The 17,199-nt window shown below is 43.7% G+C and overlaps 1 protein-coding gene across 5 annotated transcripts in view; it reads left to right on the top strand.

Annotated features, from left to right (window-relative positions):
• The first annotated feature begins 3,721 nt into the window (after positions 1-3,721).
• csnk1a1 (casein kinase 1, alpha 1) overlaps positions 3,722-17,199 on the top strand; it is a 222,916-nt gene continuing 209,438 nt past the window's right edge. For 3 of the 5 annotated variants that reach the window (XM_060927644.1, XM_060927642.1, XM_060927643.1), the window contains exons 1-2: positions 3,722-4,366; positions 4,702-4,808. In XM_060927644.1, the coding sequence (XP_060783627.1) occupies positions 4,244-4,366; positions 4,702-4,808 (230 nt within the window). In that variant the 5' untranslated portion in view covers positions 3,722-4,243. The remainder of the gene's footprint in view (positions 4,367-4,701; positions 4,809-17,199) is intronic. The other 2 variants (XM_060927646.1, XM_060927645.1) reach the window with 2 other exon arrangements.

Here is a 17,199-nt window from a genome sequence, read left to right as displayed (position 1 = left end):
TAGATGACATCATCATCTATAGCAATGACTGGCAGCGGCACCTCGAACATCTGAGGGCCGTCCTTAGGTCGCTGAGGCGAGCGGGGCTCACAGCCAACCCAAAGAAGTGTGCGATTGGGCGGGTGGAAGTACGGTACCTGGGCTTCCACTTGGGCAACGGGCAGGTGCGTCCCCAAATTAATAAGACAGCAGCAATTGCGGCCTGCCCGAGGCCCAAGACCAAAAAGGGGGTGAGACAGTTCCTGGGGCTGGCTGGCTATTATCGTAGGTTTATACCTAATTATTCGGACGTCACCAGCCCGCTGACTGATCTCACTAAAAAGGGGGCACCAGATCCGGTCCAGTGGACGGAGCAGTGCCAGCGGGCTTTCTCAGAGGTAAAGGCTGCACTGTGTGGGGGGCCACTTCTACACTCCCCTGACTTTTCTCTCCCCTTTGTGTTGCAGACCGATGCGTCGGACAGAGGGCTGGGGGCGGTTTTGTCCCAGGAGGTGGAGGGGGAGGACCGCCCTGTCCTGTATATCAGCAGGAAGCTGTCGGTGCGTGAGGGGCGCTACAGCACCATCGAGAAAGAGTGTCTGGCCATCAAGTGGGCGGTTCTCGCCCTCCGGTACTACCTACTGGGGCGCCCTTTCACCCTCTGTTCGGACCACGCGCCCCTCCAGTGGCTCCACCGCATGAAAGATGCCAACGCGCGGATCACCCGTTGGTATCTGGCGCTCCAACCCTTTAATTTCAAGGTGGTCCACAGGCCGGGGGCGCAGATGGTCGTGGCGGACTTCCTCTCCCGTCGGGGGGGGGGGGGGGGGGGAGTCGGCTGCAGGCCGGACGGCCACCCGGCCTGAGTCGGGCGGTGGGGGTATGTGGCAGCGGGGGCGTGGTCAAGCGCCGGTCTGTGACAGGAGGGCGGAGTCAGGGAAGGTAAGTGGCAGAATCACGACACCTGAGAACAATTAACCTGTGTTTGTGTGTGTCTTCCCAGTGACCGCGCCCTATTTAAGGAGGGAGAGTGAGAGCAGAGGGGTGATCTCCGGACTAGACGCTGGCTGTGTGTGTGTGTCTAGGCAATATAACGTTGTTCACTGAAAAGTGTGGCAATAAAGCCGTCTTGCAAACCTGATCTCTGTCCTGCCGTCCTCAGTGCTCCACCCACACGTAGGGAGTCTTACAGTGAGTTTCAGTTACAACAGTTATTATTGATTAATTAATCAACCGGAAGACCCCTCTCGCCCTTTGATCTTGTCGTCTGATGACACAACTCGTTACCTGAGATGGAATTTTTTTTAGCATGATCGGCAAATTGAGAAAAACCTGGACATTATCATCGCAGGTAGGCATGGTGGAAAGATCATGGACATGTTTTCTCATTCATCTCATCTCATTATCTCTAGCCGCTTTATCCTTCTACAGGGTCGCAGGCAAGCTGGAGCCTATCCCAGCTGACTATGGGCGAAAGGCGGGGTACACCCTGGACAAGTCGCCAGGTCATCACAGGGCTGACACATATGGCCCTTTTCCACTACCCTTTTTCAGCTCACTTCAGCTCGCTTCAGCCCGACACGGCTCGCGTTTCGACTACCAAAGAACAGCACGACTCGGCTCGCTTCAGCCCTGCTTAGCCCCTAAAACTCGCACGGTTTTGGAGTAGGGCTGAAGCGAGCCAAAGCGAGCCGAGTGAGGCTGGGGGCGTGAGCAGACACTCCCCTGTGCACTGATTGGTGAGGAGGAGTGTCCTCACATGCCCACACACGCCCCGCGAGCACGCTGGGATCTGTAAACACTGTAAACCCGGAAGAAGAATAATTACGAATTACGAGAATTTCTGAAGCCTTATGCGCCTCACCTCATCTATACGCTCTTGCCAGTATCTGTTGGCGTTGTCGGTGACAACAAGCCACAGCACCAAGACCAGCAACACTAACGACTCCATGTTTATTGTTTACTATTTGGGTCGTGAGACTACCGCTTAAAAGGTCACTGATGTCACTGTTTGCGCTGCTTAACGACATCACGTGACATCCACCCACTTTCACTAACTCCACCCAATGTGTCCACCCACTTCCAGCCAGCACGGTTGTAGTCGAAATGCAACTCCAACAGCCCCGCTCAGCTTGAGTCAGCCCAACTCAGCACGGCACGGCTCAGCCGCGTTTGTAGTGGAAAAGCGGCAATAGACACAGACAACCATTCACACTCACATTCACACCTACAGTCAATTTAGAGTCACCAGTTAACCTAACCTGCATGTCTTTGGACTGTGGGGGAAACCGGAGCACCTGGAGGAAACCCACGAGGACAACATGCAAACTCCACACAGAAAGGCCCTCGCCGGCCCCGGGGCTCGAACCCAGGACCTTCTTGCTGTGAGGCGACAGCGCTAACCACTACACCACCGTGCCGCCCTGGACATGTTTTTACTTATCAAATTCACTGATATTTCATGATATCCTTGTCTTAACCTACTTTGTTCCTCACCCTTTCATTTGACAGTCGCCATTTTGTATTTCAATGCACGTCTGAGAAGTCACGTGAGGTGTCCATAATAGTGATCACTTTCACTGGTGTCCACCATTATCGACACCCTGTGGAATTAAGTGACATTTACAACTGTTATGTATCGATCTTTGTGTAACATTTGTTGAAGCATGAAGCACTTTAAAAAATAAAAATGCTGTGATTTATAATAATATTTTCTGAGTCATAACAGAATGGAATGCTTATAGAGTATTTGGAATCCTACTGCAATAAATAGAATTCGACCGGAATTAAATTCCTAGCATATAAAAAATTACATGCTTGAAATATTCAGATTTTTCTGTTCCATTCAGATTTTTTTTTTTTGCAGTTTGTTATAAATATCTACCATATATTACAATATCAGTGGACATTTTATATTTTTAGATGTAAAAATATAAAGTTTTCGTTCGAGGAATGACATGCAGCCTTTGACCTGGATTTTCATGTGGTTACAATGTCAATTGTCTGTTGAAGAAATTAGTACAAACAACAAATGATTAACAAAATGTGATCTACGAAAATATTTAACACAGGTTAAACTGTTCATTTGTTTACAAACATTAGAATTACTTCCTCATTTACGTAAGCACCGAATCGATATATTCATATAAAAGATATTTTGTACAAAATATAAGTCTGTGTAAAAAAAAATTAAATAAAAACTATATGTTTTGTTAACTTAATACCACATACCATTTTTTAAAAATAAATAATCATCTGGATGTCGATAACTGTGGAACGGTGTCACGTGATCTTATACACTAAGTAATCGGGAGTCAACTCGTTTTTTCCCTGTGGAAGTTTGAGTAACTATTCATGCACGATTTACGTATAGAAAGTCTTTTCTGCTTTTTGTAATGGCCAAAAGATCGTCAAGGTGTCGATAACTGTAGCCGCCGCTCCAGTTATCATCTGTTTTTGCGCATTTTGAGAGCTGGGACACTTGCTGTTCCAGAAACAACATGATGGCACGCAAATAACCCCAAACCCCTGGGTGGACCAGACCAGTCCTTATACTGTTCAAAACACAACACTATATGTGCACTAGGAAAATCAAAAAGTGTTTGACAGGGCGATCATAAAACGAGTGTTCTCCAGACAAAACGTGTAAGGCCACGTCTCCGTGTGTGTTCCCGAATTCATTGTATCCGTTTCCGTGACATCACACCACCTCTCCCCTGCCTGCAGCACTGCTCTATCATTCTTTAGAAGAGAACCAGTTAATCAGCTTGAGACGAGCAAGATGGCGGTGTGAGTGGGTTGCGCTTTGGGGAAAAAAGTAGCGACTACTTTTCTTTAATATTACAACAGATAAGGCGGATTCGTTTATGTATGCGTTTCACTGTGAGATAAGTTTAAACAAAGTCTAAAATCGCCCCTCTATTTGAGGTGGTTTAGAGAAAGCGTCGAACGCAGGGCTGGACGGATATATACCGTAAGAGGTTAGCGAGATTGTTTTAACAACACTTTTTGGAAAGCTGATCCGTAAACTGCACAGATTTCTAGGAATACACTTCAGGGCGATCACCTATAGATGACTAATTATGAAATATTCTTCTTCGTGAGTGTCCAGGGACGAGAGACAGACAGCAGGGTTCTAGTTTAACTAGCGAGTATTCTTCAACCTGATTCAGACCAGAACCGAAAGATAGATAGCTACCAACAGATTAAACAAACGTCGTCGTTTTTACAACGATCGAGTAGTTTCTAGGAATCACAAAAAGTCATGGCTAGTAGCAGCGGTTCTAAAGCCGAATTTATAGTCGGGGGAAAATACAAGCTTGTCCGGAAAATTGGATCTGGATCATTTGGTGACATATACTTGGCAATCAACATTACAAATGGAGAGGTAAGGTCAAAGTCTTTTTGTGAGCAGTACGAATACTAATACGATTAGTTCGATATATTCATGTAAACCGTGGAATGGAACCAGGCCCTTAGTTCAGATTTTTTTTTTTTTGTCGTTGGAATACCGATGTTTGTGCTGACTCACTTTCATAACTTGATGGCCATCGATTCATCTGTTTTTAATTTAACAATGGTAGCTAAACCTTCCATTCGCATCTCGAATGCTTTTCAAAAACTTCCTGGCGAACGTAGCAGTTTATTTTATTTTATTTATATAACATCTCCACCGAAGCATCCACCGTGCTATGAGAATTTATACTTTTGTGCTGTATTTAGGAGGTCGCTGTAAAACTGGAGTCACAGAAAGCCAGACACCCTCAGCTTCTGTACGAAAGCAAGCTGTATAAAATCCTTCAAGGGGGAGTTGGAATTCCACACATCAGGTAAGATCTATGTGTTAAATATAAAATAATGCGGCACATATATTCAAATGATAAGCTGTACATCTGCGCCAGTTGCAAATGGCCGCTCCTCTTTTGTTGTGTTTGTTCAACATGTCCTCCCTCGGTTAGAAAATGGCGGCTGAAGAGGTCGAAGGCAAGTTTGCGGATATAGCAATAGTGTTTCACGATGACTGGTATCGTTCACCCTGGACGTAAAGTGTTCTGTTTGGTGCAAGTAGTATGTGCACTTTCAAAAGACTCGTGAACCTTTAAATGTACAAAGAGAAATGTCCGTATGTCGCTCCACGAGTGCAATTACGGTAGCTAAACCTTGCTTCATCATATTTTTGCACATTCCATTACAGGCATTTAGCAAACATACAACAAACCCAGAGCAGTTGAGGGTTTGGTGCCTTGCTCAAGGGCACTTCAGCCATTCCTGCTGGTCCAGGGAATCGAACCAGAAACCTTGGGCTCCCAAAGATTTTGTAAAATGAGTATTTGCTTTTGGAAATTAAGACTTGTGAACATATTTGCCTCAAGTCTCATACAGTCCAGCTGTAATGTTTGAGTTGGGCATCTGCTTTTAGAGTTCTTTTTGACCTACGTAGAATTATTATTATTTTTTTAAATCTGGTGTGTTTCACAGGTTAAAAAGCACACATCAAGCGGCTTAAAAGTATTTTTAAAATTAACTGCAGCAGAATAATTGCAGGGCGGCACGGTGGTGTAGTGGTTAACGCTGTCGCCTCACAGCAAGAAGTTCCGGGTTCGAGCCCCGTGGCCGGCGAGGGTCTTTCTGTGCGGAGTTTGCATGTTCTCCCCGTGTCCGCGTGGGTTTCCTCCGGGTGCTCCGGTTTCCCCCACAGTCCAAAGACATGCAGGTTAGGTTAACTGGTGACTCTAAATTGACCGTAGGTGTGAATGTGAGTGTGAATGGTTGTCTGTGTCTGTGTCAGCCCTGTGATGACCTGGCGACTTGTCCAGGGTGTACCCCGCCTTTCGCCCGTAGTCAGCTGGGATAGGCTCCAGCTTGCCTGCAACCCTGTAGAACAGGATAAAGCAGCTAGAGATGAGATGAGTATTTGCTTTTGGAAATTAAGACTTGTGAACATATTTGCCTCAAGTCTCATACAGTCCATGTTTGAGTTGGGCATCTGCTTTTGTTCTTTTTGACCTCAAATTGATGTAGAATGATTTTTTTTTAAATCTGGTGTGTTTCACAGGTTAAAAAGCACACATCAAGCGGCTTAAAAGTATTTTTAAAATTAACTGCAGCAGAATAATTGCAGGGCGGCACGGTGGTGTAGTGGTTAACGCTGTCACCTCAGCAAGAAGGTCCGGGTTCGAGCCCCGTGGCCGGCGAGGGCCTTTCTGTGCGGAGTTTGCATGTTCTCCCCGTGTCCGCGTGGGTTTCCTCCGGGTGCTCCGGTTTCCCCCACAGTCCAAAGACATGCAGGTTAGGTTAACTGGTGACTCTAAATTGACCGTAGGTGTGAATGTGAATGGTTGTCTGTGTCTTTTGCCGCTTTTCCACTACCAACGCGGCTGAGTTGGGCTGAGTCGAGCTGAGCGGGGCTGTTGGAGTTGCATTTTGACTACAACCGCGCTGAACCGTGCTGGCTGGAAGTGGGTGGACACGTTGGGTGGAGTTAGCGAAAGTGGGTGGACATCACGTGATGTCGTTAGGCGGCGCAAACAGTGACATCAGTGACCTTTTAAGCGGTAGTCTCACGACCTGGATAGTAAACAATAAACATGGAGGACATGGAGTCGTTAGTGTTGCTGGTCTTGGTGCTGTGGCTTGTTGTCACCGACCACGCCAACAGATACTGGCAAGAGCGTATAGATGAGGCGAGGCGCATAAGGCTTCAGAAATTCTCGTAATTCGTAATTCTTCTTCTTCCGGGTTTACGGTGTTTACAGATCCCAGCGTGCTCGCGGGGCGTGTGTGGGCATGTGAGGACACGCTTCCTCACCAATCAGTGCACAGGGGAGTGTCTCCTCACGCCCCTAGCCCCACTCGGCTCGGTTTGGCTTGCTTCAGCCCCACTCCAAAACCGTGCGAGTTTTGGGAGCTGAGTAGGGCTGAAGCGAGCTGAGTCGTGCTGCTCTGAGGTAGTCGAAACGCGAGCTGTGTCGGGCTGAAGTGAGCTGAAAAAGGGTAGTGGAAAAGGGCCATATGTGTCAGCCCTGTGATGACCTGGTGACTTGTCCAGGGTGTACCCCGCCTTTCGCCCGTAGTCAGCTGGGATAGGCTCCAGCTTGCCTGTGACCCTGTAGAACAGGATAAAGCAGCTAGAGATGAGATGAGTATTTGCTTTTGGAAATTAAGACTTGTGAACATATTTGCCTCGTCTCATACAGTTCAGCTGTAATGTTTGAGTTGGGCATCTACTTTTGTTCTTTTTGACCTCAAATTGATGTAGAATTATTATTTTTTTAAATCTGGTGTGTTTCACAGGTTAAAAAGCACACATCAAGCGGCTTAAAAGTATTTTTAAAATTAACTGCAGCAGAATAATTGCAGGGCGGCACTGTGGTGTAGTGGTTAGCGCTGTCGCCTCACAGCAAGAAGGTCCGGGTTCGAGCCCTGCGGCTGGCGAGGGCCTTTCTGTGTGGAGTTTGCATGTTCTCCCCGTGTCCGTGTGAGTTTCCTCCGGGTGCTCCGGTTTCCCCCACAGTCCAAAGACCTGCAGGTTAGGTTAACTGGTGTGACTTAATTGACCGTAGGTGTGAATGGGTGTCTGTGTCAGCCCTGTGATGACCTGGCGACTTGTCCAGGGTGTACCCCGCCTTTCGCCCGTAGTCAGCTGGGATCGGCTCCAGCTTGCCTGCAACCCTGTAGAACAGGATAAAGCAGCTAGAGATAATGAGATGAGTATTTGCTTTTGGAAATTAAGACTTGTGAACATATTTGCCTCAAGTCTCATACAGTCCATGTTTGAGTTGGGCATCTGCTTTTGTTCTTTTTGACCTCAAATTGATGTAGAATTATTTTTTTTAAATCTGGTGTGTTTCACAGGTTAAAAAGCACACATCAAGCGGCTTAAAAGTATTTTTAAAATTAACTGCAGCAGAATAATTGCAGGGCGGCACGGTGATGTAGTGGTTAGCGCTGTCGCCTCACAGCAAGAAGGTCCGGGTTCGAGCCCCGTGGCCGGCGAGGGCCTTTCTGTGTGGAGTTTGCATGTTTCCTCCGGGTGCTCCGGTTTCCCCCACAGTCCAAAGACATGCAGGTTAGGTTAACTGGTGACTCTAAATTGACCGTAGGTGTGAATGTGAGTGTGAATGGTTGTCTGTGTCTATGTGTCGGCCCTGTGATGACCTGGTGACTTGTCCAGGGTGTACCCCGGCTCTCGCCCGTAGTCAGCTGGGATAGGCTCCAGCTTGCCTGCAACCCTGTAGAACAGGATAAAGCGGCTAGAGATAATGAGATGAGAATAATTGGAAAGCGCACTGGCCAAGAATCAGTTTATGCCCAAGAGTTTGTAGACTTCTACTTTTAAGAAGAAGAAACCTTTGTCACATGCACACTCAAGCACACTGAGATTCATCCTCTGCGTTTAACTCATCTGAAGCAGTTAACACTCGTGCGCACACATCCAGAGCTGTGGGCAGCCATACTTAAAGGGGAACTGAAGGCAATTTATTTTTTTTAATCAAAATTCTATTTATCTCGTTTTATAAAATGTAGGAATGCATTTCTGACAGCTATTTTGTCACTGCTATAGCAAGTTATGAGTGTTTGAAATATGTTGTATCAATCCATATGTCAAAGCAATGGTCGTAAACGAGATTCGCTGAGACCTGTGCGAGACTTCGTAGGACGGAAGTAAAACATACAATGGAAATCAAAGTGACCAACATCTTCCAACGTTGTCAAAAGACGTGCGTGCGTCCTCCTTCAAATGCTGACGTAATCAAGCGGGAAGTTTTCCCTATGTCCAAAATCGCTCCCTGGGCACTATATAGTGGGGACACCATTTTGTAGTGCTGTTTGAAACCTTGGTGAGGATTATGTGGGAAATGCGCTCACTTGTAATAATGTCATCACAAAAATACATGCATGTATTTATTAATTTGCAAACCCACCAGCCACCTGATCTGGCACGTTTTAATTGTGCGACGGTAATGACGTAATTACCAGTGTGACGGACTAGTCCTTATCCCGTCGTCTTTCCAGCTCTCCTCTACTCTACGTTGGATCGAAGTCGTATAGAATAATCTCCATCACTGATGAAGCTGGCAAATCTGTAAATTAATCTAAATTGGAATGATATGGAGATCTGGCCATGTCATGTTTTTGTAAACAGTTTTCAAAATGGCGGTGCTGACACTTCACGTTTGAAGTCTTGAACAAGTCTCGTGAAGATTGTGCGGATAAGCTATGCTTGCTGTGGACCATACGAACTACATTCAACGTGGCTAAAAACTGAAAAGGCCAATTAGTGTAATATGCCACTGCGAGTCACGGTATAAGGTTAATAAAACCGAAAATGTAATTGAATAACACGTTAATTAAGAAATAAAGCAAGTTTAAAAATGACTTCAGTTCCCCTTTAAAGACCTTGTTGCTTTTACTGGACATGCGTTCAGCACAATCGAGACTTTTTACCTCGCCCACTATGGAATAAGCGGGGTGAGGTATTGTTTTCGGTTGAATTTTTTTGTAAACTAAATTATGGGAAAACAGCTGGATCAATCTTCATGAAACTTTCAGGATAGATGGGCATTGGTCTCAAATAGAACCTCCAACATTTTGAGGGTCATCCGGTCAGGGTCACCAAAAAGGTCAAAATCGTTTTTATTCTGTCTACTGCCTTATATACAGGCGCTAGCCACTACGTCATCGTGCTGTAAGAATGTAAGTGTAACGATCGCGCACTGCACATACACGTGCTCTGATTAAAATGGCCGGTGAGTGTAAATAATTCGGTTCACCATTTGAAATAAATGGACTAGAATAAAGAAATGGCTTTCAGACATGTTTGTTTATTATAGAGGGAAAGTGCATTCCACTGAGCTCTAGCGCCGGGCCATTTCCAGGAAATAAGAGTTTTGGTCATGGTGACAGCATGTGTGTCAGCCTCAGTTTGGACGTTTCAGTTTCGAAAACTGTAAGAGTAGCATAATATAAAGTACAGATACTTGGTATATTTTACTTCTGTGATTTTTACATTGTTCATTTTTGGATTATGCTTCATTTTTGTGGCTGCTGCCTCATAGAGTAAATATAGATGCTATATTTACTGTATGGGCATGGTATCAGAAAACAACTTTATTTATAAGCAGTAGCCACATGTACCCATAGGGTACCAATTTTATTTATTTATTTATTTATTTTTTGCGATATCTTCCTTCATATTCATCATAAGTGCTACCGGGCAAGGTTTGTTTTGCCTGGCAACACTTGTTTTTATTTTGTAGTATACAACCCTGATTCCAAAAATGTTGGGACAAAGTACAAATTGTAAATAAAAACCGAATGCAATAATTTACAAATCTCAAAAACTGATATTGTATTCGCAATAGAACATAGACAACATATCAAATGTCGAAAGTGAGACATTTTGAAATTTCATGCCAAATATTGGCTCATTTGAAATTTCATGACAGCAACACATCTCAAAAAAGTTGGGACAGGGGCAATAAGAGGCTGGAAAAGTTAAAGGTACAAAAAAGGAACAGCTGGAGGACCAAATTGCAACTCATTAGGTCAATTGGCAATAGGTCATTAACATGACTGGGTATAAAAAGAGCATCTTGGAGTGGCAGTGGCTCTCAGAAGTAAAGATGGGAAGAGGATCACCAATCCCCCTAATTCTGCGCCGACAAATAGTGGAGCAATATCAGAAAGGAGTTTGACAGTGTAAAATTGCCAAGAGTTTGAACATATCATCTACAGTGCATAATATCATCAAAAGATTCAGAGAATCTGGAAGAATCTCTGTGCGTAAGGGTCAAGGCCGGAAAACCATACTGGGTGCCCGTGATCTTCAGGCCCTTAGATGGCACTGCATCACATACAGGCATGCTTCTGTATTGGAAATCACAAAATGGGCTCAGGAATATTTCCAGAGAACATTATCTGTGAACACAATTCACCGTGCCATCCGCCATTGCCAGCTAAAACTCTATAGTTCAAAGAAGAAGCCGTATCTAAACATGATCCAGAAGCGCAGACGTCTTCTCTGGGCCAAGGCTCATTTAAAATGGACTGTGGCAAAGTGGAAAACTGTTCTGTGGTCAGACGAATCAAAATGTGAAGTTCTTTATGGAAATCAGGGACACCGTGTCATTCGGACTAAAGAGGAGAAGGACGACCCAAGTTATCAGCAGCACTCCGTTCAGAAGCCTGCATCTCTGATGGTATGGGGTTGTATTAGTGCGTGTGGCATGGGCAGCTTACACATCTGGAAAGACACCATCAATGCTGAAAGGTATATCCAGGTTCTAGAGCAACATATGCTCCCATCCAGACGACGTCTCTTTCAGGGAAGACCTTGCATTTTCCAACATGACAATGCCAAACCACATACTGCATCAATTACAGCATCATGGCTGCATAGAAGAAGGGTCCGGGTACTGAACTGGCCAGCCTGCAGTCCCGATCTTTCACCCATAGAAAACATTTGGCGCATCATAAAACGGAAGATACGACAAAAAAGACCCAAGACAGTTGAGCAACTAGAATCCTACATTAGACAAGAATGGGTTAACATTCCTATCCCTAAACTTGAGCAACTTGTCTCCTCAGTCCCCAGACGTTTACAGACTGTTGTAAAGAGAAAAGGGGATGTCTCACAGTGGTAAACATGGCCTTGTCCCAACTTTTTTGAGATGTGTTGTTGTCATGAAATTTAAAATCACCTAATTTTTCTCTTTAAATGATACATTTTCTCAGTTTAAACATTTGATGTGTCATCTATGTTCTATTCTGAATAAAATATGGAATTTTGAAACTTCCACATCATTGCATTCCGTTTTTATTTACAATTTTGTACTTTTGTCCCAACTTTTTTGGAATCGGGGTTGTACAACTGTGGAAGAGTAACATAGGTCCAAGGTTTTCAACTTCCAAATGTCGATCCATTTCTGAAGTTATGCTGGAGGCAGAGGTTATGCAGTGGCTGGCTAACGGTGGCAAAGCCAGCAAGTGGGGAGGGTGCAGGAGGGGGGGGTGCCCCCAGGAAAAAAAAAAAAGGCATCGAAATGTGACTTTTCAAGCATTTCAGCTTATATAATATGACAAAGGTTGCCGGTTTGGTACCGTGAACCAGCAGGAATAGCTGGAGTGCCCTTGAGCAAGGCACCTAATCCCAAACTGCATCCTAAGCTACTCTGGATATGTTGTATGTTGCTCTGGATAAGAGTGTCTGCTAAATGCCAATAATGTAATGTAATTTATATTGGTATCAAAACTTACAAGTGGATTGTGTATCTGTTGACAGTTTACAACAGCGCATGTTTTGCATCTGACAGCAGCGAACAGTGTTTATTTTGATGGGGCAATGACCTTGACACTTGCTAAATCACGCATTAGTCTTGGATCATTCAAGACATTCGACTATTGGAGGCCTACGTTAGAGTTTATCAGATTCAGATCTATGTTTTAGATGTATTAAAACACTGGGATATTTCCAACATGCACTACCGTTCAAAAGTTTGGGGACACTTTGAAATGCCCTTATTTTTGAAAGAAAAGCACTGTTCTTTTCAATGAAGATCACTTTAAACTAATCAGAAATACACTCTATACATTGCTAATGTGGTAAATGACTATTCTAGCTGCAAATGTCTGGTTTTTGGGTGCAATATCTCCATAGGTGTATAGAGGCCCATTTCCAGCAACTATCACTCCAGTGTTCTAATGGTACAGTGTGTTTGCTCATTGCCTCAGAAGGCTAATGGATGATTATAAAACCCTTGTACAATCATGTTAGCACAGCTGAAAACAGTTTAGCTCTTTAGAGAAGCTATAAAACTGACCTTCCTTTGAGCAGATTGAGGCTACATCCACACGACAACGGCAACTTGATGTTATTTAAAAAAAATATCGCGTCCAAATGGGCAACGATCAGTAAAATATCAGGTCCATATGGCAACGCAACACTTGCTGAAAACGATGCAATACACATGCCACACCTCTAGGTGTGCTGTAAGACGGTCCCTTTGGAGACACCAGAACAATAGAAGTAAGGACGCATGCGCATAAACTATTATGTGCGAGACTTCATATTAGCCACAAAGTCAGAAAAATCTGTTCGTAAAATTACATTATAATGACCAAATACAATGAAAAGTATTTTTCCAGTCTCATCTGTGAAAGGTAATCCCATGTGATCTCGTTTGGACGGTAAACCTGTTGGTACAGTTAAACGCAGCACATGAATGAGGCATCTTTATTTTCCGCTTTGACCCATCCAATATGGCGGCGAGGATGACGTATGATTCTACGCGGAAGGCGGCGTCTTTAATGATCCGGAATAAATTGAATGCTACACGTTGATGGATTAATTTGTTCTCTTACGCCCTTTTTGAGGAATGTATTGTAGGACTTAAACCAACATCTGAAGAGGTGAGATCGCTCCTTTTTTCCCTATTTTTGCTGGCGGGATTGACTCTGCCCTAAGAGCTATTCTTTTTCTCTCTCTCTCTCTCTCTCTCTCTCTCTCTCTCTCTCTCTCTCTCTCACTTTGCACCATTACACAATACATATTCACAGTGAAAATATTTTGTAAGCGCGTTTCATGAACCAAGTTATAGGATTTGTTGACAACTCGCATCGAGTTCATTACACTTCTACCCGGCGTGAAGCACTCAGTCATGTGGTTGTGACGTCATCGTAAACAAATCCGTTCTACTCATCCAGACGACTTCGCAACGGCAACGTTGCCAGATCTTTCCACTCTGGAACCCGTTCTCAAAAGATTGCGTTTTGGGTGCCCCAAAACGCCGGTGCCGTGTGGACGCCAGGCCGAAACGATAAACAATTGTATCGGATTCACCTGAATCCGTTGCCGTGTGGACAGGGAGGGCCTGAGTTTCTGGAGCATCACATTTGTGGGGTCGATTAAATGCTCAAAATGGCCAGAAAAATGTCTTGACTATATTTTCTATTCATTTTACAACTTATGGTGGGAAATAAAAGTGTGACTTTTCATGGAAAACACAAAATTGTCTGGGTGACCCCAAACTTTTGAACGGTAGTGTATGGATCTCTTTACAAACCAGAAATGTAGAGGGAAATTTTAAGCCTTAGGCCAAGATCTTGTAAATAAGTTATTAAAAATAATATATACTTGCTGTGCAGAACGCTTTGCCTGGCTGGTCTTTCACATGCTGTATACATGGAAATGCAAAAGACCACTTTTTATTGAACTTTGTTTTGGAACTCTCACAGTTTCTTTATTTGTACTTGTTCAGTCATAATCTGACATAACACAAATGACCAGTTGTGTGCGTGAGAAATTACGTATTGTAAAGATTAACTTGCATATGTACATGACAATAGCGGTCACATATCTGTAGGCTTGTAAACTTGCAAGCCCTGTCAAAGCAATTGGAAAATCTTGGCGTGTGAAATGCCATGAAGCAGTTTTAGAAGTGGCTGGGTGGTCAGAATGTGAATGAAGAGACCAGATTTCATTTGTCACTTGTCATCATGACCAGCAGGGGTGCCCAACTAGCACCATACATACCAGAAAACGTACAGGGTGTGTGTGTGTGTGTATTGTCTTGCAAAAGTATTCATCCCCCTTGGTGTTTGTCCTGTTTTGTCATGTTACAAGCTGGAATTAAAATGGATTTTTTTGGGGGGGGGGGTTAGCACCATTTGATTTCCACCAGTGTTTCTCAACCACTGGGCCATGGCCCATTAGTGAGCTGCAAAGCGCCATTTAGTGGACTGCAAATTTTTTTTCGAGTTTGAAGCCAAATACTAAATAGTTCAGAATGACAGATCCGTATCAATGCACTGTCGAAGCGCGCAGAAGGTGTTAGTACGCCTGTCATTATAGTGCGGACTTTCCATAGCATAGAAAATCGCTACGTTTCAATTTGTGTAACTGAACTTGTTTCATGTCACTGGTCACATAAACCTATGTAAACAGGAAAAACGTGGAAGAGTTTGGTCGCATCTAACTACAGCCCCAAAAAATACCATTGGCCATGCTGAGCCTAGCTACATTGCTAACAGGAGTGACAGCGCGTCTGACTGACTGGGAGGTCGCGCAAAGCTCGGAGAGGTACGGAGCAGCTCGTCTCAATTCGGATAAGAGCATATTTCATTATGGAAGTACGGTGGACTGTTCCTTTTAAAGTAGAAAAGGTTGAGAACCCCTAGCCTAGACCTATATATTACAATGTCTTCCTATTTCTATAGTTATTACTCATTTTCAGAGGAGAATAGGAGATATTTAGGTGTGGAAAGTACTCTGCATTGTTCAATTTATGGTATTGCAGGGCTCGACATTTAACTTTTTAATCCAGTCAGACAAGCAGCAAGATTTTTCACTTGTCCTGACCCTAACGTTTTTATTACAGTGCATTTACTAGTTCAACGAGCGTGGTTGTCATACCTGTGCGCAGTGGACTTTGACTTGTGTGCGCTCTGAACAGTGCGTGCCTCCAATGACAAGCACTTGCCCTGGATTAAGTGCAATCAGCACGCACATAAAAGGACGCTGCACACGCCTACACAGTGTGAAATATATCGCGTTGTTCATTGCTATTACTGAGCCGTTGTTATTGCCTTGTCTTCCTGGTTATTAGCTCTTGTTTGTGTGTTGGGTTCCGATCTTGTCCTGCCCAGTTTACTCTGTTTGTGCCTTGCTAGACCTTTTTGCCTGTTTATCATTATTGATTCAGCCTGCCGTTTTGGACTATATGCCTGTTTTCTGTTTCTTTTATAATCAAGACACTATTCCTGCACATCCATCCATCTCCAATCAACCTGCACTTACTGATGGTGGTTAACAAAGTTTATCAAAAAGCAGGTATAGTTATGATCATTATGCTTAAATGATTTTTGAATAAAACTCAAACTTTATAACAATAAACAAAAACTATCTAATGCCTTATGGTGCATGTTTTATAACCCATTACCTGATCTGCATTTTTAAAAGTCAGATTCGTCCAAATTCAAAGCTTCTGGAGGAAATACAGTTAAAGCTTGATTAATCTAGTAAAACCTGAAGTATAAATTAATTTGAAGAAATGAAACCGAAAGAAAACAAGTTGGACATGATAAGGGTGACAATCACGTTGTGAATGAAAACGAACCGTGAGTGAGTTCGGCATTGTCGTAAAATTCCTGCAAAATATTTTACGATATGTGAACCATACAGAAGGAAAGGACAAAAGTCAGAATGAAATCAAGATTCACCCCAGATATTTAGTTTATTGAGGTATTTGATCGCCGTTTCTCCGATTTCATTGAATTCCGAGTCTGTTAATCTATAATTAGATATTATGATGTAGTTAATTTTACACACACGCACCTGCTGTACTCAACTTCCCCGGAATTTTGTAAACAAGAACGCGGCCGGATCACTGAGGGGGTTGAACTAGTTTTGTTGGAACTTTGTTGATGTAACTCTGGAATAATTACTATAAAAAAATATTTCAACAATCCCTAAAATATGTGATCCCTAAAAGATATAAAAGCATAAGGTATCATTACTATATTGTCTGGAGCAGTTATATGTAATACTTTGAGTAATTTTCTCTTGTGTGTAAACCAAGTTAGATCAGCCTATAGACCCTTTTCAGTCACGTGACCTTCGTAAACGCGACCACCATTTAGGACATGTAGCGGACTTCGGCTCGAATTGGTTTGAATGCGAGGAAGGCGACAAACGGAGAACATACAAGAAAAAGGAGCGAGATGCAGAAAACACCTTTGCTATCCAGCGACGTAGGGCATTTACAGGGTGAGCAGAGGGAGAGGTATTTTCAAAAATTGAGGTTAGCAGGCTTAGAGAGCGACGTTTACCATCACACTGCCCTGGCACTGTGTACAGTTTACCTTCTATGGTTTGTGCACTCACTATTTGCCATTACTTTCTCCAACCGTTGTTACAGATTACAAGGAACGGCCTGGATTTAAGAGACAAATACATGTTCCTCTTGTTTTGAACACTTATTTGTAGGCAGTGCTTAATTTGTAAAGTGGGAGGTCCCGGAGCGCAGAGGATGAGCGGCTCCGGTGCGGGGAAAAAAGAGGGGGGGAGGGGGGCGCGGCGCTGCGCTTCTGGGTATGTTTTGTAATAACACTGCAAATTAAGTTCATCTGCAGATATTTTGTGGATGTCGTTTCATGAGAGAAATCACCAACAAGACAGATATCAAAATCAGACATTAACACTAAATAAACTTACATTTTTTT

This window comes from Neoarius graeffei, chromosome 8 (assembly GCF_027579695.1).
Source record: "Neoarius graeffei isolate fNeoGra1 chromosome 8, fNeoGra1.pri, whole genome shotgun sequence".
Classification (NCBI taxonomy): domain Eukaryota; kingdom Metazoa; phylum Chordata; class Actinopteri; order Siluriformes; family Ariidae; genus Neoarius; species Neoarius graeffei.
The sequence above is the reverse complement of the archived record's forward strand: the minus strand, read 5'-3'. Positions and strand labels throughout refer to the sequence as shown.